A 13,456-nucleotide genomic window follows, 5' to 3' on the forward strand; every position below is an offset into this window, starting at 1 on the left:
TTGCATTCCATATACTGTTCTAATGAAGTACTTCAGAAATCTTGCTGCTGTTCTATTATGGTGGTGACATCAAACATTCAAGAATAACAGAATACCGCAAATTGCATTTTTCCTGATACATAATTCAGCTTTATTGCACTGTGTATTTTATGATATTGAAAGTGTTTATATTACTGTATGAGAAAAAGAATATGATTAGAAGTTGTTGTGATTGTTCTGGCAACTCAAAACATTGTTGAAGCACTGTGAATTAATTAATTGCATTTAAGCTCTCTATATGTTTAACAAGTGTGGGAGCAAAAAAGTCATGCAATGATTTTTTAAAGTGTAGACATTGTCATCTGTAGCACTTGTGAACAGCAAGCAACTCTAATATTGGTTCCTAATCACTGTTGCTTTGGTTTCTGATGCTGTACTAACTTAATCTTTCTGATTGCCTTGAATTTCACAGGTATGAATATTATAGGATCACATTATTTTATTATTCATCGTTGTTGTTACTGTACTGTTGTTGTTATTGTATTGCTGCTGTGTTGCTTACATAGATCTGCTTCAGAAAGACATTTAGGTGCAGCAGTTGAATCCAAGTATTACTGCACAGGGAGTAGAATGCCATGTAAGAAACCATTCATATGGATACTGCAGATATCATTGACCACTCTAGCTTCTCTTTTACCTCTTCAGTTTATGGTTTACTATTACTCATAATATTGGTCTTGTTCAAGCTTTAAGCACCTAATTTTGAACAAAGGAGAAGTCTGAGACCCTTAAGTTCTAGTTTTATTTTTGTTGCACTTATGCTACACAGTGTAAGTATGCACTTAGCTTTGTTTATTTTGGACAGGTAAGAATAGATGTCCAGTAACTTCATAATCAACCTGGTTATTTTTTCCTTAAAAGTTCTCAGAAAATGTAGTAAAATGACTTTTACTCTCTGATTTTAAATGTGGCTGTTCAGATCCCATTTATGCCAATACAAGGCATTCAGTGGCCTTACTATCTTAAAAATCTTTTTAGTTTATACTATTCCTATTAATTAGAAATATTCTAAAGTAATATTTCTGCATGTCTTAACATTGGGGTTTATTCTCCTGATTTTCAACCTGAATTTTGAATCTGTGTTTTTGAGCATGGTCATGACAGTCCTTGCAATTGAATTACATCTCAGGTTTGCCCCGTGCAGATTCCTGTGGGGTGAAAGTGCAGAGTGCCACTTTCCCTGCAGCTTAACACAGGAAGGGCACGAGTAGGAAAGGCAGGAGTGACTGTAGCTTTGCCTGAACAACTTAGTTGATTCAAAAGACATTCTGTGTTGGAAAAATACTCAAAATGTTGGCAGTGCTCTCATAACACTTTTCACATATTCTCAGTAAGATTTGACAATTTATGTTATAAAATTTGATGGGCTCGGGTCATAGCTGGATATGGCATCACTTTTTCCTCCTTATGCTCTCAGGAATCCACAGTCTTTTGCATGGTATTTTTACACAAACCTTTTCCAGTGAGAGGGGCTTCTTTTGCCTATAGCAGTGTGCCCCTGAAAACAGCACATAAAGCTTGGTACATAAGTCCTTTCCTGCTTTAAAATCTGCTTCTGTTTGTTCTCTGTTCAGTGGTTTGGTTCCTGAAGGATCTGTGTCCCAACTTAAGCCTGGTCATGGCTCAAGGCAGCCTTTTTTCACTGGTGATAATCTGGTTTTGAACTTTTCCTAGAACTTTGTTCAGGCAAATGGTTTAACTTCACTGAGACTGAAAATCTTAAATGGAAAAAGTAGGTAATGCAGATATAAAATAATGTCTATATTAATACTGGAACTTTTGTAGTTCTGGACCTGTCTTGCTTGGTAGGTGAAAATGGACTATTAAGTATCTCAAATAAGAATAGTGAATATCTCCATTATAACAATCTGAACTCCTAGGCCAAAATTATTTTTCTCCATGTGACATATTTTAAACAAATCCTTATGTTCTACTGCAACGTACCCCATGATAATAATACTAAATATAGTTTAACACTTGATCTCAAATGTAGTGCTAAGTAGTGAGCTATTAAAAAAAATACTGTGAAAACTGGGTGTCAGATATTTCTGATGCTGTAATTGTGGATAAAACTGGAAATTTTTACAATCCAGCATCAAAAAGAAATTGGCAATATATAAGGTGTCTCTGTTAAGTGTAACAAGACAGCAGTTTGATGTTATCTCCATTTCAATCCATGTTTCAATATACTACCCATGTATTGAAATATATGTTTTATTTAGCAATTTTTGTTGCATACAATGGAAGAAATTTCAACTTAAGCTATATTTTGTACATGATACAAATGGGACACCTGGGCTTGGTATTGAAATTGTAAAAATTACAGCTGAAACTCACTATTCAGACTTTAAAGTGGGTGAGAAATGACCAGTGCTGCTAACCACAGATTTGCAGATTTTCTAAGGTCTTATTTAGGTGTTGAAGTTTCTGATTCATGTCTGGTTTTAAATAATTATAATGGGGAAGTATCTTTTTAATGAGTTATTTCCTGTTGTAAAAAGGAAAAAAGAGAACCTTCCTTCTTCCGTTGCTTGTCTGTTTTTAGTAGGACCTGGCCTGAGATGTCCTCAGGCAGCTACAGTTTCAGAGCTTTAATTATGCTTTTTAACCCACTTCTTTGTGTCTATGTTCTTACATACTTCTATGTAATTACCCAGTTTAGTAGTAGGACTGAGACAAATACCTTTAGCATGACTTGAGCCTATACATTACTGAGTATGCTGTATTATTACAAGATATTTCCTGCGCTTCAAGCCATACTTTGAATTCACAGAGCTTTAAAAGACTTCAAAACCACAAATTCTAAATGCAGGGAAATGCACAAAAATAGTCAGACAAGCCACGTTCAATTCAACATAGCTTTGTTTAATCACAAGTGTCAGAAAAGTTGAAGTTTGGCCTCAGTACTTTAGATAAGTGTCTGCTTGGCACTTGGAAGTGCTGCCTGTCTCCATCTGCCAAGTGTCCAATATCCCAGCTGGGGTTTGGGAGGCTGTTGTCCTTCAGTTTGTGAAGAGGGAGGCTTACTCTGAGCTGTAACTTCTTTCAGGGTAAGTCAGTCACATTTTGTAATCTTGCAAAGCAGCAGGTGTAATGGTTGTCCACACCAGTTAAATAGTACTCTAATTAAAAAAGAACCTGAAGTGTTTGTAAAGCTTCTCATGTTCAGCACTAAATTACCAGACCTTTAGTCTTTGAAAAGAATTACATAGAAGCTACTGTGCACTGCTGCAGAGGAGTCAGAGTATTAATTTTTTGTATTTTGTATTTTCCCTGGCAGGAATGTTGGATTTAATGAAAACTTGGAAAATAGTCAGTGCCTTTTCTTAATCCCTATTTTCTGTCCTGTGCAGGCAGACAGGGCCTGAACATGAACTGCTCTGGGTTACATGTTGCAGATGATAGGAATTCTAAGATTTAAATGTAAAAACACCATGTTAATTAAGTTTAGTATATAACTAAATATAGATGTAAAAAGAAAAATAAGTGTATTTTCTCAGCATGAAAACTTGACTGTGTTCCTTACATCATATGGAACAGTCTTATCATTAATGAGGTAAAACCTAAGAAGAGTTAAATGCAGAGTAGCCAAGCTTTTCTGCAGTAAGCTATCATGCACACTCTGAGCCTGCATGCATCCTGTCTCTCACACTTTCCAAGACAAGTCATACACTATAACAGGAAAAGCAAAACATGCTTATTAGCCATTTGGAATTTTAACAGGGAAAAAATTGTGTTCTTCAATGGAGGCAGGAAACAAAGCAGCAAAACCCATGTTAAAATGTAGTTAAGAGTAAGAATATAAGAACAGATTACATTACAGGGATGTTATAAAAAGAAAATGCATAATTAAAGCACTCAGTAAAACATAACACCGCCCATAGTGATGCATTCCAACACCCGTACGGTTATGATTACCATACTTATTTAGCATTTGCAGTTGCTGGTTAGTTAACATACTGCAATGTTTTTGTTATCTTTCACTTACTGATGAGTGCTTGCAAACTTAAGAGTCTTACCCTCATTTTTTTTTCCGTTGGAGTTTATTGATGTCTGAAACCTCCCCGCATGAGCAACAAAGAAGCCTGAATTGAATATTATTGCATATTTACACTCATTGAAGACAAGAGTATAATTTATTTTGGAAATAATTAGCATGATGTTGTCAGTATTGTGCTGTTAAAAGTGGCCTAAATAATTAGCAAAAAGTAATACAATCTCTGAAGGTCTGATGAAGTCCACTTCTTCCATGCTCTAATACTGGCAAAAGATCCTTCAAAGCAAAAACTGCTTAACAGATCCTCTGGCTTGTGGAAAAACAACACTTCTGTCAAAGCCATACTCGGTGGGTGTGTTTTAACAATTTGTCTCATTTAATTGTGTGGATTCAAGAGTGCTACCAATAAAAATGGAGCAGTCTCAAGGTTTAGCTTTCTAGCAATAGCTTTGGAATTTTCTTTTTTCTTCTACAGCTGGATAGTTAGCGCCCCAAAGTATATCAAGAAGTTTTTACAAAAGTTTAGACCGAAATATTGCAAAGGAATCTCTCCTAAATATCTTTCCTAGATGGCAAATTAACTATCTTTCCTAGATAGCAAGTTAATCTCCCTCTGGCTTACTTTCACATCACTTGTGCAGGATGCAGGCATCTCTGCAGGCATGAGATGCTAAAAGCAGGTGGAACAATGACAGTGAGGTTGAACATGGTTTTTTAGAGGCTCCAAGGCTGAAACTTGAACTTGTTATTTTTGATCTCAGAAAAATATTTAACTATCATAAGACAACAGAATTAGAATAAAGGAAATTTTGCTATAAAGGGTTTAAAAATAGAAAAGGATTAGTGAACTTTTTAAAGTTCTGGAAATACAGGCTTTACACAGTATTTAATTTTAGTTTTTTTTGTAGCTTGTTATGATTCTTGTTGTCAGAAGTCACCATAAAGGTTACTTAGAAGCATGGGATTCTGTGGTGCCTTCTGAAATGCCTTTTGTAGCTGCTTTCCAAGATTGTGTTCCTCTGTTACACAATCAGGTAGTATACATTTTTTATTATAATCTTTTTTTTGTGTTTTTTTAATAAGAAAATGCACTGATTTTAAAAAGTCATGATTTTGTGCAAACTTTTATAGTGCCTTAAAAAATTGTGAGTGGCAAGTGTAAATTCTTGAACTTTAGGCATTTGAGGTCAAGTACAGCATTTGCTGTCCAGCATTTAATGAACTGTAACTTGCTAAATAGCAAACCCCCTATAAATTGTATTCCATGGCAGTCAGTAACATCTGAGTTGTGCAGCAGTAGAAATAGTCAGAAATTCTTCTCTTGTCTTCAGACGACAACAGTTTTTAAAGAATGTACAAAAATATTGTTCTAATGTGAAAACTGATTTTATTTGGAGAGAGGAAGGCTAGAGCTGGCTTAATTAGCAAACATTTTGTTAACCCTCTGTTAATGCAACTCAGGCCTGAAGCACTGGATTCATACAGGGAAACCAATTGCAGTTTCACATGCTTTCATTAAATCTAGGTTCATTCCAATAAGTTCATGCAGCTTCTGGATAAGCTTGGAGAACCCTGTCATCTGAAGAATGCAATTTTTTAGATCATTGACTTTTTCTGTTTTCTAAAATATTGTCTCAGGAGATAAAAAGCTCAGATGAAATCACCTGTTATTAAAAATCATGAAGACTAAAACTAAATGCCTACCACATGAAGTTTCCACACTTTTTTTTTGTGGAAATATTAGAATGCTTATTTTCAAACAGTGAGATTGTGAGAAAAAGAGTTTCTGTGTCATTGAAGACAAGAAAAGACCATTGCAGAATCAAACCTAGAATGTGGGTCCCTAGATTTCAAATTTTGTGCTTTAAGAATTAGACCCCTGGATAGCTCCAGGACATCTTGCAGGCCTTATATCTGCCTCCTTTCTACAGGGAGAAATCCTACCCTATTGAAAGTGAATATTCTAGAAATATTTCAAATTCCATTAAATGAAGAGAGATTGAGAAGAAAATCCAAAGGAAAGTAATAGCTATTGAATTGTATTACACCTATATCCCAGAGCAACAAATCTTACTATTTTTCCTCATTTGAACCTCATTCATGAGAATTTTGTTGTTAACTTGATCCAGATGACAGATGAAAGCATAGTTCCCTATTGCCACCTTGCTAAAATATTTTGTAAAAGACAGTTTTAATATTACAGTTTTACAGTTACAGATTGCTGTTAAGCTATTTAGTCTGTTACCAGTCAATCAAAGACTTTCATTTCACTTTGGTATATCCTTGCTTAAACTCAACAGACTTTTAGGAGGACAAGAAATATCTGTCAGTTTTCTTACAGTGCTAGGTCATAAATTCTTTGGTAAATGGGTTAAAAATTCAGTTACACATACCATTCATGACCTTGACAGCTTAGCAAATAGTGATATTGAATGATCAAAGACAACTGTTTCAAGCCCTAAGGGTTAATATACCTGTGCAAGTAGATCTAAGCTGCTTTTAATTCCTCAATCATTCCTTTATTTCAAAATGGACCCAGTAATTTTTGAATCTAGTCAATAAATTAAGAGCAGAAAAAATCATCACTCTTTAGGCTAGAACTAATAAGGCCCTACATGATCTTTAGGAGATAGAGTTAATTAATTGTTGCATTTTACAAGTTAATGTGTTCTTATTTTCTAGTATAAATCTGAATTGAAACATGTTTCTTCTCAGGTGTGGGCCTGTTGTTCTCTAGACATTTTCAAAAAGAACATTGGCATAACAATTTTTTGGTGATATCTGTGGCTATGTAAATTTTGTTAAACTTCCTTCTCAGGTTTGAGAGGAGAATGTGAATAAAAGTTTGACCTTGCAATATAACTATTTCAGATAAGGTGTGACTTGTGCAGAGTAATCAGTGGTACACGTGAGATATTACACAGTTTGAATGCATGTGTGACCACCACTCTAATTTTCATTAATTGTATGTTTCAAGATTTGATTTCTTGGCCATCTAGAAAAGCCATAGTGAGTAATGTGCTGTGCTTTCTAAAGAAATGTAAGAAAAGGTGTTGAGTGTCCTTGAGTAGGAACTTTCCAGGCATGCTGCAGATGTTGCAGGAAATGGTGGCATTGCCAGGTCACTGCGTGGTTTTCCCCTCTCAGGCAGCACTGAAGTCCCTGAATGTGTTGAGCTGGCACCCAGACCATGAGGATTTTCCTCTGACTGATAAACCAGAGTCCCAACACGTACACACCTTTCTGTGTGTGCCTGGATGTAGGTGTAGGGGTGTGAAGCCCTGGGGTCCTGATCAAATTCCAATGTGGTTAATTAATTCCTTCCTCAAATACAAATAGAGTTGGCATTTCAAAGCCTGCTAAATATCAGAAGCTAGCAAAGGGAGAAACAGAAGTAATGTTACAGATTTTTATTTAGAAGGATGTGAAAGGATTGTATTGTTCCTCAGGATAGCTTTACTTTTGTTCTTCTCCAGAAATCCTCCCACTTGTCCTCCTCAAAATCTTGCTTTTAAAAGTTTGAAATCATAAGGTGTTTGTGCTTGTTAAGTCAAAGCTAAGCATATGTGGAATGTATGGTTCAGTGTGGTACTAGCAGTAGCTAAAGCAAACAGAACATCAAAATTATATTTGCTATCATTTCAATAGCTAACAAATGAAAACAAAAAGCTTTAAAAAGTATTATTTTGCCAGTAAGTTGCATAATTTTAAGAAATTAATGACAGTTACATGTTATGTCGAAATTTAGATGATTTGATGGTTACTTGAAAAAGAAATTGTCATTTCATATTTCTTGTATATTTTGCTCCCAGAACAGGCCCACTAAAGGAAGGCTACTAGAGCATTCCCATTACTTTGTGCACATTTTACTGCAATCTGGCATGCAAAAGGAAGAAACATTAGAAGTAGTTTATTTATATTGCAGCACCAAATTAGAAAGATGACATCATTCATTTACAGTTCTTATCCCATGACACGCCTAATCCCCAACACCTCATTACAGAGGACACTTTTAGGATTGCATATCTCATCTTGTTTAACTTTTGCATTCTTTATGGAATATAGTTGAAAGGTAGGAAATTTAAGGCTGTTCATTGATAAGAAAATAAACTAATAAAATTTTAGGAGCTTCCCCAAAGAGGCAGGGTTTGACAGTGTTTATAGTAAGTGGCTGATTATTTGTCTATTAATTCTCCATCTTCTCCCCTCTTTTGTTCACAAGGTCTTCCTCTTTGAATCTAAAGACAAACAGACCAACTATGATTCAGACTGAGATGATCTTTTCAGCAAAATCAGTAGAAAGTCACAACTGAAATTCATACAGGTGTTTGCTTCTATCTTCATATTTGGAAGGGAGAAAATGAAGTATTTCCAACTGTGCAAATCCTTGTCACTCTATAACATACTGAGAAAATGCTCCTTACAGTGCTATGGAGAAGCTCAGGAAGTCTGACAGTGCATATCTGACCTGTGATTTTTCCTCTGTCTTTTTGTTGTGGATGCCTTGAGGGTTTGGTTGGGTTAGTTGGTTGTTTTTACTTAAACTGAGTACAGCTCCCCTCCTGTAAAGCAGTTTTCTGTGATCCTCTATTGAACATCATCTGAAGTGCTTGAGAAACATTGTGACAACTGAAAAAAAGTAATTGCTGAAAAGGCATGTCAGGATTTCTTAGGATTCTGTGGCTGTTTTCCTTGCATTAGACTTTGCTATGCTTGAAATGTTATGTAATACGAATATTTAGTTTGCTTGTTTTTTTTCAAATCCCTTTTCAACTTTAGCAAAAAGCATTAAAGTTGGGGAATTGAATAGTAATCTCTGAGTTTTACATTTTCAATTAAAATATACTTGCCAGTGAAATTTTCCAAACAGAGAGTTTGATATAAGATTGTTGTAGAAGAAAAATCAAATTACAGCAGTTGTGGAACTAAATTTACCACACACTAACTATGAGACATGAGTTATCTCATGGGCACTTTGCATTGGAAGGCAGTTAGACCAGTTAATATGGGAACACACTGAACAAATGAGTTGTGTTCAAATTCATCTGCCTGTATTGGTCCTTTGGAACTCAATAATCTGGGCAAAGTCGTGGGGAATGTGTTTAGCTTCCATCCTCAATGGGGTTACCAGGAATCCTGCTGCCTTGGAGAATGACATCAAGTGAGTTAGGTCTTTCCTTCAGACATCTGTGTGGTATTAATTGTATATGCCTCTAACTGATTGATTGTTTTAATTTTGGAAGAGATCTTTGGGAGTTGACAGCATTTTTTTCTGGGTTTTGTTAGTGAAAAATTAATTAAAACTTGATTGCAGTTTAACAGGTTTGCCTGAGAGAGCCTTAAGTCCTGATACCATGAACAAAATAATGACTGTATCCATTGGTAGTAAGATATTTTTGGTGTTATGAGCAAGGTTTTAATTATTCAAGTCTATGTATTTCATGGTATGGAATAATTGTAATAGTGATAGAGCTGCAATGTATCTTGTTAACCCATGGTGACATAGATTTTATTATCTATACACAGCTGTAGCTGAAGTGTTGATCTCTTTTTCATGATCTGTATCTTTGACTTACTTCCATTCAGTAACATGTCAAGTTCCATAATCTTTATTTCTGTAAGTGCCCGTGTCTCAATCACTTAGTTTTCTGATTTGTTTTACTTATTGTTTAGCAGGGTGATCCTGGTGTACAATTAAAATAAATTACCCAAAATAGAACTTTTAAAACAACTATTCATGATTGTTACTGACATGCCTTGGTAGCTAACTGTAAGTGTTTGAAGTACACTCAATACTTCTTTCAGTGATATTTAAAAAGTTAATTGCTAAGACATAATGTTAGACTAGAAAAATTAGGAAACAGCTCTAAAATAATATATTTAGAAAAACTGGATGTCTTTTGCCCTTCAAACACATCATCCATCCTCGTTTACTTTTCTGACTTCTTCATGTCGTCCTATGGATGTGAAAGCTGAAACAGAGGATGTATTCACATACTTTATTTCTCAGTTTCTCTTTCCTTTTCTTTGTGAGCTAGCAGTCTGGATTTCTACTCTTAGATCCTTCAGCTCAAAAAAAAAAACTTCTGAAAAACCCCCAGAGCCAAGATCTTCCTAAAACACTGTCAGCATAATACATTCCAAGACATAACACAATTGTCTTGCTTTGCATGTTGAACAGACCCAGAACAGGATGAAGCTGATGGCAGATAACTATGATGATGACCATCACCACTACCACCACCATCACCACCACCACCACCATCGCTCTCCTGGGAGGACACAGCACAACCACAGACCCTCTCCAGATCAGGTTGGTCACCTCTTTCTTCACCCTCAGTTTCATAACTTTGTCATTTTGCTTTTTCAGAATAAAAGAAATTTTCCGAAGAACTAATAAGCAATGATGCATTCTTTGAACTGAAACAAATAGTTCTGGTATTTATGTCCATCCTGAAATAGTTTGAATTTCTGGCTTTTTGTCTGGTGCCTTATTTTTCTGGAGTAGAAAAATAGTCTGTAGAACGAAGTAACTCATTTTCAAATGAAGGAGCTTGAGGAAAAATTTAACATTGCTTTCATATGAAAAATCATTTTTTGATACTCAAATAGGTTATAAGTTCATAATGTCTGGGTAGAAATAAAAGGGAAAAACAGGGATGAAAATATAATGGGGACGCATGATACACTATTTAATTGGGAGAAAGGAGCTAAGAGGCAAATTACATTGTTTTACTGAGTGACCAATGGAATTGTGTTAGAGTCAGGAACAGGTAAGAATGAGAAAACATGATTTCTTGGGTACTAACACAAAGGAAAAAAAACCAAAAACACAAGCCACAAACCTGAACAGCATAATACATAATCCTTTGAATTCTTGGAACCTGTTAAGAACAACTTTTTTCTGTCAGAAAGAGGAGAAGGGAATTAAGGACTTGCTGTCTTGGTTTGGTTCTGTTTCTGATTAACAAAGTTGGCCGAGTTTATAAAAGAAGGAAAAATTGTATGGAAATTTCTGTAAAATAAAAAAAAAGTTTTGGCTTTATGCAAGGAACGGAATGAAAAAAAAACCCAGAATGAAGGCAAGAGATGTGAAAAAACGAGTATTAACCACAGTGTTACTGAAACCCAGACACCGTTTTCAACTCATTTAAGAAACCTGAACCTGTGAAAAAAAATTGAGGCACAAGACAATGTAAAAGAGCTAACATTTTGTCAAGTGCTTTTCAATGCATGGTAACAGCTTATTCAGGGAAGAGGATGGATAAGAAGCATAGTGAAAATCAGTATCAAAACATATTCAAGAATATTGAGATGTTACATGAATTTTGGAAATAGGTGCATGATTAAAGATAAAACACATAAAATAGTATCTACTTTACTAGTATTTACTAGCACTTATACTCTCAGCTTTTTTCTTAGGTGATGGCTTTGGGCCATTCTCTAGAAAAGAATGCAGTTCTAGCATACTCATCCTATATTTAGTCTGCTTGAATTTGCCAAGGAAAATTATGTCAAGTAAATCTAATTTCCTTTGATAGGGTAACTGGTTTTGTGGTAAAGCAGAAAGTGATGGCTTTCAATTCATTAGGTGTTTAACACTGTTAATGCAAATAAATACATATTTTTTAAATTTAATGAATAACTAATATAAAATGAATTGCAATAATAAAAGCTGTAATTTAAAAATTATTTTTAATTTAAATAATTATGAGATTGCCATGAGATGGGTGTGCCACAAATAGACAAATTTGCCATTGTTCATTTTCAGAGAGGAGGGCCAGTTACAGCAGGGTTCCAAAGAGGTCTGTCCTTTATCTGAATCTGTGGAGTATTTTTTTAGAGATCATTTCAGTGGTGAAACAGAAATAGCATTAATATTGTTGGTCATTAATTGAGCTGTAAGAAACTCCAAGCACAGTAGGAGCAGTCAAACTGCTCAATAAGCTGCTCCAGTCCTGAAAAACTGGACAGAGTCTAGAATAAGTAATTTGAAATTTGGCAAAGACAAGTCCACTTACAGGGGAGAAGTCACATGTGCTGATGAGGTAATAGCATGGGGAAAGGAATCTAAATTGCACAGTAGAATACCATTGCAATGAAGCTGGATCTAATTCTGGGCTAGATATAACGCTGGAGGAGAAGCAGGAAGCAATTACTCTGTTCCTTCGAGCACTGGTGAGAGCTCATCTGAAAAGCTGTTTACAGTTTTGATCTCCATGCTTTAGGGAACATAGACAAAGTATGAAGGGACAAAAGGAGAGCAACAAGAATGATAGAAGTTTTAGAGAACATGACCTGTGGGGAAGGCTTAAAGAACATGGTTTGTTTAGTCTAGAAAGTACCAAAGGGGAGACATAAGTCTTCTAATACATAAAATGTTGTTGTAAAGAAGACGATGATCAATTGTATTGCAGTGCCCAATGGAGAAAGGGTAGGAGCAGTGAATTTAATTTTGCCAAAAATAACTAGGTTAGTTGTTAAAAAGAAGACTTTTTCACTATGAGTCTAATGAATCTGTAAGTGGAAACAAAATGTGGGCATTCTTTCATATGCATGTAATGGAAGGTCCTTTATTGGAGGTTTCTAAGACCAGGTTAAATGAATACAGCTTTATTTCATCTTGTCTTGGACTCAGAATAGGTATTCTCCTGAAGTGCTGTCATCCCAAAATTTCCACAGACTGTGAACAATGGGTTAGCCCAGGATATGTTTACTTGTAAAGGAAGCAAACAGGAGATTCATAGCAAAATCCTTGCTGAAGTAGTCTTTGAGAACAGCACAGTCATGGGTAATCATGAGTGAACTCTAGGCATTGCTTTATCTCACATTTTTAAATTAAGGATTTTGGTTTGTTTCTTTACTTTTTGTGTTGTTATTTACCCCTCTTTACAGCATTTGTTTGTGCAGCAATTTGATTGCTGTGTGCCATAGAAACCTGTGTTTCCCATTCAATATTACACACAGATTCTAGATATGTGACTATCCTCCAATGTGGTTTGAAAGCACAGAATAAACTGGGAAAATAATAAACCTGCAAATCATCAGAGGGCATTTTTAGTTTTTTAAGGATATGAAGAAGTTTTGCCTGTTGTAGCATAAATACCATTTAATTTGGTGAATGCTAAGGAGAGATTTTGAAAAGTTTCTCCCAACTTCTTGAGAGGCAGAGACAGTTGAACAGTGTTGATTTGAAACATTCCTCATTTCTATAGATAATACTGGGTTTTCTAATCTGCATGCTACATTTATATAGAGAAATGCATGTTGTGAAAGTATCTACATGGGCACTGGAGTACATGTTTGTAACAGAAAATAAGACATAATATCTGTCCCCTCTGTAAAGAGAAAGCTGTACCAGCAGGTTCTTGGAAGACCTTGGAAGATGTGCGTCCTGTTTAACATAGACACAATTTTTAT

At 35.3% G+C, this 13,456-nt stretch overlaps 1 protein-coding gene across 11 annotated transcripts in view; it reads left to right on the top strand.

Annotated features, from left to right (window-relative positions):
* ERC2 (ELKS/RAB6-interacting/CAST family member 2) overlaps positions 1 to 13,456 on the top strand; it is a 413,636-nt gene that overhangs the window by 279,554 nt on the left and 120,626 nt on the right. For all 11 annotated transcript variants that reach the window (XR_004419294.2, XR_004419295.2, XR_004419300.2 and 8 more), the window contains one exon: positions 10,218 to 10,349. Coding sequence is in view for 1 of the 11 variants with exons in the window: in XM_033071602.2 (XP_032927493.1) it covers positions 10,218 to 10,349 (132 nt within the window). In the remaining 10 variants the exon portion in view is untranslated. The remainder of the gene's footprint in view (positions 1 to 10,217; positions 10,350 to 13,456) is intronic.

This window comes from Catharus ustulatus, chromosome 13 (assembly GCF_009819885.2).
Source record: "Catharus ustulatus isolate bCatUst1 chromosome 13, bCatUst1.pri.v2, whole genome shotgun sequence".
Taxonomy (NCBI): Eukaryota; Metazoa; Chordata; class Aves; order Passeriformes; family Turdidae; genus Catharus; species Catharus ustulatus.